The sequence below is a fragment of the Pseudonaja textilis genome, chromosome Z (genome assembly GCF_049901715.1).
Source record: "Pseudonaja textilis isolate UNSWEBS1 chromosome Z, rPseTex1.2, whole genome shotgun sequence".
In the NCBI taxonomy this organism is placed as follows: Eukaryota; Metazoa; Chordata; class Lepidosauria; order Squamata; family Elapidae; genus Pseudonaja; species Pseudonaja textilis.
This window is the reverse complement of record NC_142008.1, coordinates 30,299,114-30,313,945: the sequence shown is the minus strand read 5'-3', so window position 1 is coordinate 30,313,945 and position 14,832 is coordinate 30,299,114. Positions and strand designations below refer to the sequence as shown.

Here is a 14,832-nt window from a genome sequence, read left to right as displayed (position 1 = left end):
TTGTTCCACTGATTAATTGTTCTGTCAGGGCATTTCTCTTATTTCTAGGCTGAATCTCTTATTGATTTCGTTTGCATCTATTGCATCGTCCTGCTGCAGAGTTGTAATTGCAGGAATGTTCCAATCTCGGATGGCAAACCTCAGATAAAGAATGTTTCCAAGCAAATACAACTCAGGTAAACAAAGTCACTAAAGGAGGATTAGAGAGAGGAAGTAAACATATGTTAGACTTTAACTAGGGATAATTAATTGTATGGATTACTGTGCTAAACAGTAATGAAAATTAAGCAGTAACCAAAGTTAACCAATGATGGAGGATAACTAAAAATGTGTATAAATGCAAGACTAGACTCCAATAAAGACCATCATGATTCTGTTGTTCATGATCAAACAACTCGACTGCCTCATCATTACAACTTCCTGCCTTCTGGTGCTTTGATAAATAGGTTGACTCCCTCTTCTTTGTGGCCATCCCTTAGATATTGGAACACTGCTATCATGTCATCCTTAGTCCTTCTTTTCATTAAATTAGACACTACTGGATGACATCGCCAGGTCTCACTATTTCAGCAGATTAAGGAAGATACTTAGGGATGACTCACACCCTAACCAGTGTATCTTTTCACTTTTACCATCGGGCAGAAGACAGAACAGGGATGGGCTGCTACCAGTTCGCACCGTTTTGGGCAAACTGGATGTTAATTTTACCTGTGGTTCACCGAACCGGTAGTTGCAACAACTGGCTGGCTCAGCACAGCACAGCCCACCCCTCCCAGGAGTCTCCAGATAGCCTATTATGGATCCCAGGTAAGTGCAGGTCCTGCATGGAGGCTTGGGGAGGGTGAAAAATGGACCTTCCAGAGGGCCTGGAAGGCCGAGGAGAGCGGAAATGGGCCTCCCGGAGGCTTCAGAAGGCCGAAAATGGGCCCATTTTTCAGGGAGATAGTTTTTCTCCCTCCCAGAGGCTTGAAAACCACCTGAGCCTTGGGAGGGTGAAAAACAGGCCTCCTGGAAGTTCTGGAAGGGTTTGGGGCCCATTTCCAGCCTTTGGAGGGCCTCTGGAGCCTGGGGAAATCATTTTCATCCTCCCAGAAGCTTGAGGAAAGCCTCTGGAGCACGGGGAGAGTGAAAATGCCCCCCCCAAGCTATGGTGCAGGAAGCCAACTAGGCCATGCCCACCAGGGCCATGCCCACCCAGCAACTGGGCAGAAAGCTGGTTGCTAAATTTTTTGAAGCCCACCCTGACACAGAAGTATAGCCAGCTGGACAAACAGGTTTAAAAGACTCCTAAAAAACAATCAAAATCATCCACATACATATGGAAAGGTATGACTAGGTTTTTTCCCCCCAATTGTTTGTATAGGAATTATTCTCTATCCTATCCATGTTGTTTTGTATTTTCCGTTATGACTAATTTTCTCCCAACACCCCCCATTGCTTGTATATGGATTATTTTCTATACTATTCATGTTGTGTTGTATTTTCTGTTATGAATTGCACCAGTAGAGGTTAAACCAATTTTGTTGTATACATGATGTACAATGACAATAAAGGCTATTACTATCATTCTCATTCATTCTCTCTCTCTCTCTCCCGCTCCCTCTCCTTAAGGACCATTTTGCTGGAATATATTGCTGAACAACAATTATCTACATAAAGCTGTTGCAACAATACAAGTAATTTGCCATTGCTACTTAGGAAACATTCTTCATCTTCCCAATCTAGCCCCACAGCCTTGTTATTTTGTGGTGTTTTTCCATCAAAGGATTAAGTAAATCTAATACTGCTTAGCTTTTTGATGTCAGTTAAGGTCAGCCATATGCTGTCACCTCTTTGGGTATTGGGTTTTTAAAATGTCTTCAATCTTATGTATATAAGTAGTAGTAGTGGCCGCCTGTGGCCTGGAAGGAAGATGGATGTTTCTGACTTTCTGGAAGAAAGTTCCTGGAAGTTAGAACAATTAATCAGTGGAACGGCAGAACAATTAATCAGTGGAATGGCATGCCTCCAGGAGTTGTGGATGCTTCAACACCGGAAGTTTTTAAGAAAGTTGGATAACAATTTGTTTGAAATGGTATAGTGTTTGTTGCCTAAGCAGGGGTTAGAGTAAAAGACCTCCAAGGTTTCTTCCACCTCTGTATTCTATTCTGTTATGTTTGACTGTTAATTATGGTCTTTGACTATATAGGATTTTTTTTGTTAAATAACTGAAATTTACTGGAATAATTTAAATGCACAAATATTACAGTTTTCTCTGCTGTGTTATATTTAACTGAATAAAAGGTAAAATGATGTTGCTTTTTCACATTGTTTTTAATTTTGTTTAAGTTTTAGTTTTACTACTTATAAGGCTAGAAATACATGAGAATAATCATTTATTTTTCTTAATTCATAGGATTTGAAAAATATTTTAAAAACATGGACAGCCATAAATAGTAAGTATGTTGTGTGCTTGTGTGTATGCATATATGTATAAATAGTCCTGAATTTATAACTAATCACTTAACAATAATTCAGAACAGATGCTTTATGATCTATAAAGCACTTTTGGCTATTGTAAAACATTGTCCCACTATCCCATTATTCTTGCAATCATTCTCCCTGGTGTGATGGGAGAGGGCCTGGGTCTCTCACTGTAGCCAGGAGGCCCACACCCTGATGCTCCATTTAACAACCTGCACGGTTACTTAGCTATAACTGTTCATTGTTCAAAGTAGCCACAGAGCATCTGATTTAACTACTCTATAACTAAGATTCTGGGTGCAGTTGTTGTCATAAGTGAAGGACAACTAGTAATTTTGTGCTACCAGCAAAGTTGAGGCTTTACTGAAATCTAATTTATATTTCAAGTAGAATCAGTGTTTGACAGGGCAGACATTGGAAGAGTAATAGTACATATCTTTTGCTTTCTAGCAGTTATTCAAGGGAATTTTATGATCGATATGCTCAAGGCCAAGACAAATCTGTGGTAAATAAAATGCAGCAGAAATATTGGAAAACAAAACAAACCCTTATCAAAGTCACTGGAAAAAAAGAGGATGAGCATGTAGTGGCCTCAGATGCAGATCTGGATGCTAAACTGGAAGTATGTAAGACCTTAATGTTCCAAGTACCTTTCAGTTCTAGTTTTCCTTTTGCAGTTACCTTTTTTCACCCTCTTCTCTTATACCTGCATTTACTGATGGAAAGAAAATATCAACAGTTATACAAGAGCAGACTACACAGAGGGGGGCCTTTATTTTAATTTTCTCCTCCCGCAAATGTGCCAATATTAATGCTTTTTCTTTCAAAAGCAGGTAAAAACAACTGTTTTAAAGTGTATTGAGATACACCATAGTACAGATATATCTGGTGTGTAGTAGTTATTGGGGTTATTCAGTTATTGAGCTTTTGAAACATAAAGTACAATTAATTGGCTTTTTAAAAAATACTGGTAATTTTATTTAGTTCCAGTTTGAGAATGACATTTTAAATATTTATCAACCATATATATTACTTTCATCATTAAAGTAACTTTAGTGTGTTATCGGTGAAGTAACTTTGCATTTAGCACATGGCTTTAGAAATATCTGTTAAAAACTTTGCTGTCTTATTCACTGTACAGAATGGCCTCTAAATAAGTTGTAAACATAGCTGTACTTCAGTAATAGAAGGCATGTCATTCAGTAAAGTTTCAAAGTTGTCTGACAAAAAAAAACATTTTCTGATGATTACTGTTCTGTAATTGATATGAGGTTTTTTGTAATATTTTTTTTTATTTTTTCATTTTAAAAACATCTTTCAGTGAACAATGTGGTTCCAAGTTTTAACACTTCAATACAAACATGATCTTAACATATCTTAACAATCTTTCACATTCAATTCTATATCATATCATTACTTCCATTTTCCCATAAATTTTCTCCAATATTTTTATTTTCTTTACACTTATTAAATCCATTTTCAATTTATATCTTAACTTAATTCCTTTTTCTTTGAATATTCTCATCTTGTTTTATAATCGAATATTCTCATCTTGTTTTATAATCTAACATTCTTATTTTTTATTCTAGATTCATTATACCTTTAAGCTTTTATCTGTCACATTTGCAATTTTATCACATGCTTTTGTTTCATTATTCACTAAATTTCATCTTAAATCTAATAATTCCAATAGTTTCCCCCTTTAATTACCAATTAGAGTGTGCCACCCTTTGTCTTATACATCCCTTAATTTGTTCCTCTTTAACATGTTTAAAAATTTATCATAATATAATCACTTTATAATTATCACATTCTGGTTTAATAACAATAATCTCTTAACTACTATATATCACATATACATATATATATTGAGCTAGATTCCTTGAGGTATTCTTTCCCGCAATTACTTTCTAAATCATTTATTGCTTCAAATATATTAATCTATTCAATTAATTATAGAAACTGACATTCATCTTTTCATTAGAATCCTCATCATTTTAACTGTATTCTTTGTTTTATTAAGTATAATTCATCTTATCATAACTTCCAATTTTCACATTTATTTCTTTTTTTTTTTTAAATAAACTTTATTAATTTTACTTTTTTTAAAAAAAGACAACAACACAGCTATAAATTATATACAACAAAGAGACGCACCAGTCTTGGCGTAAGCCAAGAGGGAAAGAAAGGAAAGTTTGAGAGAGGAAAGAGGGAAAGGGAAGAGAGAGGGGGAAAAGTGGGGAAAACAAAGGTAGGAAAGACAATTATAATAAAACCATATTTTGTGACTGTCAGTAAGGTCTTTTCTTCTTCAAAGCTATCGTCGGCCTTAGTCTTCTTAGCGGTGAACTATCTTTGATTAAGCCAAATATACAAAGGATTCCAATTGCTAGAATAAATTGAAGATTCTTTATTTTTTAATGCTTGGGTTAGATTGTCCATTTCTGCACATTGTAAAATTTTCTGAATGACCATAAGTTCAGTGGGGATGGAAGATAGTTTCCAGCACTGGGCAAATGCCAGTCTGGCAGCGGTTAAGATATGGATTGTAATATACTTTGATTTTTGGATATTCGTTTATCAAAAATTCCTAGAAGGAAGGACTCCGGTTTGTACTCAATCTGTTCCATGGTTATTTCCTCTAGCCAGTGCCTAATTTTTTGCCAGTACTTCTGGGTTTCCTTGCATGACCACCACATGTGGAAGAAGGTACCTTCTGTGTTTTGACATTTCCAACACTTGGGGCTCGTGTTGGGGTGCATCTTGGCCAATCTCGAAGGAGGCAGGTGCCATCTATAAAACATTTTATATAAGTTTTCTTTATAAGCTGCTGATTTCGTGATCTTAATGTTCCTGTTCCAGACCTTTTCCCATTCTGCTAGGGTAATGCTCCGACCCACATTTCTGCTCCACGCAATCATATTTCAATTTTCACATTTATTTCAATTATATCCATGTATAGCATGTAACAATATAATCCATGTAACAATAGTCCTTTAAAAAGAAGCCAAGTAAAAAAAATAAATCAGCTCCATTAGCTTTTAAAAACTACATTCTTATGCATCACAACACCTTACCTTACAGAATCCCTTTTCTTTAATCTTTATCTACCCATTATCTCTATGTCTCCTAACTAAACAATTTCTTTTCATTTTTGTTTGGTTTCCATATCTCCTTATTTTCTGGTTCTTTCTCTATTACCTCTTTTTCCTTCATTTTTTCCCTCCATTTCTTACTCCGGTTTTTAATCCCCCTTCCTCTTTAAAACTTTCTTATATAATTCCCTTTTCTGCTGTTACCTTTTTCTTTGTTTGGCTTTCCAGACATTTCCCTTTTTAATTATCTCCTCAAACCTCCAAGTTTTAATTTCCATTCTTTTTTCCCTTCATTTTAATGTTTGTTATTCCATTTGTTCGTTAAAGCTGGTTTCTTTTTAAATCAACTCCTCCCCTTTTGGCACTCCTTGTTGTTCTTTGTTCTCCAGAATCGCCATTTCTATTAATTGTAAGATAATACAGTATGATTCATTTCTTTCATGTAATATTTCCTTTATGTTTCTTAGTTCCATTTTTAATCCCAAGAAAAGTTCTGCCATTTTTATACACTTCCTTTAGATTTTCTTTATCCCTTTCTTTAATATTTAAGTCCAAACCAATTGTCCAGTAATTTAATTCGACCAGCGTCTTTGTTTATTTCCAATGATCAGCTTCTGTTAATTCCTCTTTTAAGTTTTTTCCAAAGTCATCAAATAATTCAATACCTATAAGTTTACATTTGTGCCAAAATCACCAAACAATCCCAAGGTAATTTCTTCACATTTCTTTCTTTTATCTTAATATTCTATGTTTTCACTTTTCAATGTTTCTATTTTATTGCAACAAAGTTTCTCTTATTTTGTATCATCCAATTTTGAAAGAACCAAGTACTTTTTTAAAGAGGTCACTATAATTTCCTTTACCATTAGGTGGTACTCTCTATTACATCCTCTCTTTCCACTTTTTCTCCCTTTGTTTAAGGCTTTTAAGTTTCAGTAGTTCAATAAGTCCAAGTTATTAATTATTTCTTTTTGAGCACATTCAAGTTCATTATCTAGTTATGCCTATTTAGTGCCAAAATCATATGTTTATCCAAAGTTTCTTCTAGCCTCCTCCTTCAATTTAGCTCCTATAAAAATTCAAATCCTCTTACATTTATTTCCATCTTTCATTTCTCTCTCTCTGTCGCCGCTTTGAATTCTTCTTAAGAAATTCTTTATACCTTGATTCCAGGGTATCTTTATGTCTCCACACTGTCTGCTTCTTCACTGCTACAGCACAAACTTATTTCCTGGGTAGCTTCCCATCTTCAGGGCAGCCATTAAAGACTGCCACTACTGCCTGTCTTCAAGCAGAGTATACATAGCCAGGGAGGGAAGATGCGGCTTCCCTTGGCCCAACTGGCAATCTCCCCCTTTCACCATCCCTTCAGGGTGGATCCGGTTCCATTTGGGACCCTCTGACAAGTAGAGCACGGATCAAAGCAAGGCATGATCACGGTCTGCGATGTGCCTTTGACAAAAATGCCACTAGAAGTCCTGTAAAAATTGATATGTGATATTTGTGTGAATGAAGTCAAAATTTACCTGCAATAACAATTATACACATGTAAGCCTAAATATTGATATAAAAGCATATTATGAGTCCTTTGTTCTGAAGTCATCCTTGTTAATAACTTACCAATTCAAAATCAAAGCCTCTGAGTTTAGGAAAACAAGATTGCATTGTCATGCTACAAAGTAGTTTTTTTGTCACTTTGATCTCAGCATAAGAATTCCAACAATGGGAAAAAAGATATAATCAGACTAGGGTAACTTTAAGGATCCTTTAATGTAATTCTACAGGATTTTGCAAATATATCTTCAGTAATGTGCAATGTTTCCAGATAGAACTCTAATTCAGCCATAAACCTCATAATTTACCTTTTAAAAGTGTAGTACTAAATTCAGTTCCCATAATCTCCATTTAATAGGACCTTTAGCAATATGTGAAATGAGCTTCATCACTCAAATTAGTTGACAGTGGGATAGATAATTCAGAAGATTGACAGTAACTTAATGGGTTAGGTAGTGGAAGGGGGAGCAACAAAGGATGTTTGTTGCTTTTCTGAAGAGTTTTTGAGAGAGAGCTAGTTAGTCATTAACTTAAACTATATGCCAAAGATTTCATCTAGCACATGTTCTTAACAATCCTCTGCAGAATTTTTCCTTAGATTATTCCCAAGATAGCATGTATTCCTTTGTATATTTACACATATGGCTAAACCATAACATGGTTTGTTTGCTTTTAAAATATTGCATGAAGCTAGTCATAATTGTTTTTTTAAAAAATGATGGACAGATCTGGTTTACTTGTTTTAACTCTCATATGCCATCTAGCGTCACTTTTAGAAAATGGGCAAACATATAAATTAAATAGCTAAAAACAGGTACATTTATTCATATGTTAACTGAGTTCAGTACTACTTACTAAACATAGATCTCAGAAATGCAAGTAGTTCTTATGACCACAATTCTGAACCCAGAATTCAACAGAAAAGGCCTTGGGAGGTCCAGCATAAACCTGCCTATCTAGAGGAAGATTGCCTTTCTAACTGAGCCTTGTATTGGCTGGGTGCACTTATTAACAGCCACAGTGAAAGAAAAGATAAGTGAAATCAGGCCTTGTGGGGCAGGAAAAAGGTCAGACCTCTCAGGAGTGATTGGGGAGGGAGAGAGGAAAGAGGCCCACACATCTCTGGGTCTAGCCCAGAGCTGAAGTTTTTCAGATCTGATGAGAGACAGGGAGAAACGCAGGCCTCTTTGAAGTGGCAGGGGGCGGGAGCAGAAAAGACCTGCATATCTCTTGGCCTAGCTGGCTGTGGATTTCAGGACTGAGGCAAATTTCCACATGCCAGTGGACTTAGCCAGCCACAGTTTCCCTTCCAATGATGGGGGATAGAATTGTAGCTGTCATGAGGGCAGGCCCAAATTTTGATCACGTGACTCTGAGAGGTGCTGCAACAGTCAGAACTTCAGGCAAGAGCCATAAGTTCCTTCATTCAACACTATCATAATTTTTATGGTTGCTGACTGACTGAATTAAAAGTCAAGGACACTATTTGAATAACCTGATGGTCATTTGATTTCATTTTGATACTTTGAATAAAAGCACAAAATACTTTCTCTTTACACAGTGCAGATCTTATGCACAATTGAAGTTAATCTGTATTCTCAATTTTCAAGCTAGATGGAAAAGAATATCTAATTTGCTTTTCCTGTTAATTTAACTAACAGGAAAATATAATGGATGTTTGAATTCATTCATTATGGGTTCCCATTTCAAATTCTGGATATTAAAAATCCTAACTAAGAATAGTTAATAGTAAAACCAATTACATAGACAGAGGTCAATTTTCATATGCTGAATGTATACAAAAGGCTAAAGAGCCATCCAAGAGATAATTTAATTTGGATATTTTTCACTGAACAGAGGTTTGGATTTAATTATTCCTGCCAATTATATGACTCTGTGAAAACAAAGTTCAACCCCCAAGTATAAAGGCAGATTTCACATATTAATCATTGATCACTTAGTTATTGAAAATATATAATTTAGTAAAACCTTGATTTAATGAACACAGAGAAAAGAGGGGTGGTTAAAGTGAAATATCTGTTAAATTCAGATGGGGCCTTTTGAGTTCATCCATTTGCAGAAATATTGCTCTCATGTTGGCTCTATAAACCAGATCTGAAGCATACAATATTTGCTGCTTTTATAGTTTCAAAAATAGAATTTTGTAGAATTAAACAAATGTATATCTAAATTTATATGCCAGAGGAAAAAATGCAGAGGTAATTTGATTTTTTATGTAAAATAATCCTAAAAAGCTTCTTTAGGAACTTTCACATTTTTACAAGCTATATTGTATAAATTTCATTGTTCCTTTTCCCCCAGTTTTCTTGTGGCCTTTAATTTGGTGCAACAAGAATTGCTTACCTCTGAGTTAGGCAACAATGACCCACCACTCCCCCCTTTTTTTTTGCTAAATAAGTTTTCATTATGTCTTATTAAAATTTTGCTATGGGAAAATTTAAGACCCAAAATTTTAGATGTAGGTAATATAAAAACTCTTTTGTGTAGCTTGTGTTAAAACATTTATTTACCTGTCCTTGAAATTTTGCTATCCTGTGAATGATAAAATAACTTAATGGATTTTTGTTGATTTAAGATTTTAATCTCTATTGCAAAAGATAAATGTTTTCAAAAGAGAATATAGCTAAAAGAAGTTTTTTCATTGTCCTATTAGATAAAATGAGCCTAAATACATCTGGTTTCATTATACTATCATACATACTATAATGTTTATCTAAGATCTATGTGTTTTATTCTATTATTGCAAAATATTAATTCATAGTCATAATGCAAGGAAAGCCCATGATGTTTGAAAAGTGCTTGTTTAAATGCTGCATTAAGGAAAATGCCTTGTTTGTCTCTATTCTTTCAGAGTATTTTATTTACGTTGCATTTTATATTTATTTTTAGCTATTCCATTCAATTCAGAGAACTTGTATGGATTTACTTAAAGCAATTGAACATTATCAAAAAAGGATTTGTTGTGAGTATCAAGTATACTCCTTTTTCAGTTTAGTGCAAATTCTGTGCATGTTCAGTAAAAATATATCCTACTATGTTTAGTTAACTATGCTTCCACATATATATGTAGTCATTATAATAACAACTGAAGATAGTACTGAAGCAATCTTCAATATTTACCAAGAGTTTAAATTGGCATTGAAACTACAAACCCAGATTTTAAAATTAACCATATTCAATATATCAGAGTATGAATAATGAACTGTCATTTCACATGGCTCAAGAAGTTGAAGAGGATACTGAAACAACCAAAGGAAATTCTAAGTATTGTGGCCAGACCACAGCCATCTCCTTTATCTGGTCCCAACAAGTTTATATGTTTGTTCCACCAAAAACAGATAGTTCTGTTGTTCTAGATCAGTGGTCGCCAACCGGTGGGCCACAGCCCACTGGTGGGCCATGAGAAAATTTTAACGGGCCATAGAGAAATCTCACCCCCAGAGCACCCCCACAAAGCAATTCAGGCTGTGCAGAAACACAAGACTGCGCCGCCCACATGGCCCGCAGGAACCCTCCCCACCCACTCACTCCTTACCCAGTAAACTTGCCTGCTAAATTGCTATTTTTCCTTTTTCCAACCATCATCTGTTCTGCTGTGCCAGGAGATTTAGTTTAGCTAGAAAGCAGGAAATGGTTGGATTTCTTGCTTTCTAGCTAGTCTTTAGATCTTCGGCTCAGTACAGCCAAACCTCCCTTAGGACTGAAGGTTTGCTTGCAAGCAAATTCAGTGCAGACTCACGACAAGCAAACTTGAGAGACTGAGTTAGCCAATGGCAGATAGATAGATCACTGAATGATTCTGTGAGCAAGTCAATCTGCCTGCCTGCTTTGCCTGATTTTGGGTAAAAGTTGCTCTTTTTTTAAATAAAAAATTCAATATTTATATAAATATTTATAATATTTACATACAAGCCATGCCCAGCCAGTCACATGACCACCAAGCCACACCCACAAATTAGGCCACACCCACAGAACCGGTTAGTGGACCCTGGGATCTAAAATTATGAGTTTGGTGGTCCCTGAGGTCCAAAAGGTTGGCAACCCCTGTTCTAGATAAAGGTCATTTAACTATTCTTATTCTTGTAAGAACAATATCAATATAATTTTTACAGCAAGAGTGGGGAAATGGGAGGTAAGATTGGCAAATCTGACTTTTTAATAAGTACATAAGATGCATGAAGGTTAATTAGGAATTGTACAGATATGTGCAGAGCATTTCTTGCAACATGTTCTTTCTAAAACAGATGGAAATAAATCACATTCCCCTATATCTAATCACTTTAGTTTTTCATTTTCTTTAGTTCTGTCTCAGGAAGAAAATGAATTGGGAAAATTTCTCCGATCTCAGGGTTCTCAGGATAAAACAAGAGCAGGCAAGATGATGCAAGCTACCGGAAAGGCACTCTGTTTTTCTTCTCAGCAAAGGTATGCTTGGCCAGATGGGCTTCTCTTATTATTCATATTTCATGTATGAATAGACCATTAACTCTGATTTCTACTCTTTGTTTTCTAGCAGTCCATTTTAAAAGAAACATGAAGTGACTTAGATCACTTTATCAACAAAATTCTTGTTTGTATTTCTGATTTAATTTTCTCTTTGATTTTTCTGTTCTTTGCATTGTTCTTATATTTATATCATTTCCTTTAATGCTTTTTAAATTTTTTACTCAATAGCTCTAAGAGGCTAAATGGCATTACAATTTCATAAATTCTTAACTAACAAAGAAGAAATCATAGAGGGAGTTGAAGTTGCAAGAACTATAATGAGAGTGATCACGTCATATTGGAATTTAATATAATGCAGTGGAACATAATTAAGCTAGTGTCTTAGATTTTAAAAGAGCTGATTTCCGCAAACTCAGAAAGGATGAAAATGAGTGAAAATCTTGAAGGCGAAAACAATTTAAGAACAACTCAAGCTTGGGAAACTTTGAAAAATATGATTATAAAAGTCCAGTCTAGCACACTACTACCAAAAAAGAAAAATTCCAAGAAGAAACCAGCATGGTTGCATAAAGAACTGTAAGACGAAAAGAATAAGTCAGGGAAGCTAAGGGTGAGAATGAACTAAGACTTGCAACAAATGTCAAAAATATTTTTAAAGGTTTCTTTCAACATGTAAAAAACAAAAAAGACAAGGAAACAATTGTTCCACTAACGGGAGAAGATGGCAAAGAAGTGACATGCAGCAGGGAGAACGCAGAGCTGTTTAATTCATTCTTTGCATCTGTCTTCATGCAGAAAGAAAAATAGCCCAACCTACCCCCCACCAAAAAAAAAAGAACCAGAGAACAACAGAAAATGGTAAAAGAACACCTGCCTATGCTAGATAGTTTAAATCAGCAGGACCAGATGGATTAGATCCCAAAATTTTGAAGGATCTGGCAGACCTTATTTCACAACCATTTAATTATATCTTTCAAAGATCCTGGAGCACTAGAGAATTATCAGAGAACTGGAAAAGAGATGATGGGATAACCATCTTCAAAATAGGATGGAGGAAACAGATCCAGGACTACAGGCCAATCAGCCCAATATCAATATCTGGAGAGATCTTGGAAAAGGTAATCAAACAACAGATCTGATTACTTACATCTAAAAGCAAGCAAAGTTATAACGAGAAGCCAACATGGGTTTATTAAAAATAGTTTGTCTAGCAAAATGCTGTGGACATAGTATATTTGGATTTCGGTAAAGTATTTGACAAAGTAGACCCCAATCTATTTCTTGGTAAATTAAAGAAAATGTGGGATAGACAGCAACACCATCCAATGGATTCATAACTGGCTGACAAACTATATTTAACATTTTGTCATTAATGGAAATATTTACATGGAGGGCAGCAAGCAGTAGGCTACCCCAAATTGAAGAAAACTGGGCCTTCTGTCTTAGGTCCAGTACTCTTCAATATCTTCATAAATAATTTAGATGAGGGAATAGAAAGGAAACTCATCAAATTTGCAGATAACACCAAGCTGACAGGATAGCGCAATATCCCAGATGAATCAAGAATCCAGAAGGATCTCAACAGACTGAATACTAGGCCCTATCTAATGAAATGAAATTCAACAGAAAGAAAAGTAAAGTTTACATTTAGGCAAGAAAACCAAACATACATGTACAGAATATGTGAAATTTGGATCAATATTAGTAACTGTGAGAGGCATCTTGGAGTCTAGTGGACAATCACTTAAATATGGGCCAGCAATGTTCTGCAGCCACCAAAAAAACCAATGCAATCCTAGGCTACATTAACAGAGGGACAGAATCAAGATTATGTGAAGTGTTGGTATCACTTTGTAATGCCTTAGTAAGCCCTACTTGGAATATTGCATCCAGTTTTGGTCACCACAATATAAAAAGATGTTGAGACTCTGGAAAGAGTGCAAAGGAGAACAAGGAAGATGGTTAGGGGATTGGAGGCTAAAACATACGAAAAACGATTGCAGGAATTGGTATGTCTAGTCTAGTGAAAAGAAGAACTAGGGATGACATGATAACAGTGTTCCAGTATTTGAGGGGCCGCCACAAAGAAGTTGGGGGTCAACCTATTTTTAAAGCACCAGAGGCAAGACAAGAAGCAATGGATGGAAACATATCAAGGAAAGAAGCAAACTAAAACTAAGAAGAAATTTTCTGATAGTGAGAACAGTTAACAAGTGGAATGGCTTGCCATCAGAAGTTGTGCTCTATTACTAGAGGTTTTTAAGAAGAGATTGGATACCTATTTGTCTAAAATGATATAGGGTTTCCAGCTTGAGCAAGGGTTTGTATTAGAAGAGTTCCAAGCTCCCCAATTTTATACTGTTATCATTAACCTACTAGATAAATTCAATGATATATTCACTGGTATCCTAAATGCTATATTTATTATCCATCTATTACTTAACTGGAAATCAATCTCAATTTTGAAATAGGTAGAAATGTCACTATACTGTAATCTCCCATTTTCTGTCCTGATGAAAGAAAGGGTCAGCTTAAAAATTGTAATGATTAATGAAATAATAGAGATGGTTAATACAATTTATTAAAAATAACATTTAAATAATATTAATAAAATGATTACAAAAATATTCTTGTAGCACAAAAGACTCAAACCAGTTTGATATTTCTGTTAATACTTTAATTGAAATGCTTTAAAACTACCCATATTAAGGAAAATCTACTGTTTACAAATACAGGTAGTCCTCAACTTATAACAGTTAATTTGGTGACCAGAAAACTTAAAACAGTGCTGAAAAAGATGACTTATGACCTTTTTTCATGCTTATGACTGCTGCAGCATCTCCATGGTCACATGATCAAAATTCAGATGCCTGGCAATTGATTCATATTTATGACAATTGTAGTGTCCCTGAGTCATCTAATCACCTTTTCTGACCTCCTAATAAGCAAAATCAATGGGAAAGCAAGATTAATTTAACAATGTGTTACCAATACTAACTTAACAATTGCAGTGATTCGCTTAACAAATTGGCAAGAAAGGTAAAATAAATTGGACAAAATTCACTTAGCAACAGAAATGTCTGTTGTAGTCATGTCAAGGACTACCTGTAGCAATTGTGTGTTCACTTAGTCAATACTACTTACGTCTGATTTATATTGTTTAGAGAAAATCCATAGTATATTCATTCTAGAGCCAAAATACTTTAAAGATGGTATTTTATTCGCTGCAAATAAAGAATGAAAGAAACGTGTT

General features: G+C 35.1%; 1 protein-coding gene across 26 annotated transcripts in view; it reads left to right on the top strand.

The window, feature by feature from the left end:
* The window catches only part of ICA1 (islet cell autoantigen 1), a 52,331-nt gene that overhangs the window by 3,194 nt on the left and 34,305 nt on the right, over window positions 1-14,832 (top strand). For 16 of the 26 annotated variants that reach the window (XM_087918158.1, XM_087918154.1, XM_026706327.2 and 13 more), the window contains exons 3-6: window positions 2,396-2,435; window positions 2,914-3,085; window positions 10,023-10,095; window positions 11,435-11,558. In XM_087918158.1, the coding sequence (XP_087774284.1) occupies window positions 2,419-2,435; window positions 2,914-3,085; window positions 10,023-10,095; window positions 11,435-11,558 (386 nt within the window). In that variant the 5' untranslated portion in view covers window positions 2,396-2,418. The remainder of the gene's footprint in view (window positions 1-2,395; window positions 2,436-2,913; window positions 3,086-10,022; window positions 10,096-11,434; window positions 11,559-14,832) is intronic. The other 10 variants (XM_087918157.1, XM_087918153.1, XM_087918143.1 and 7 more) reach the window with 1 other exon arrangement.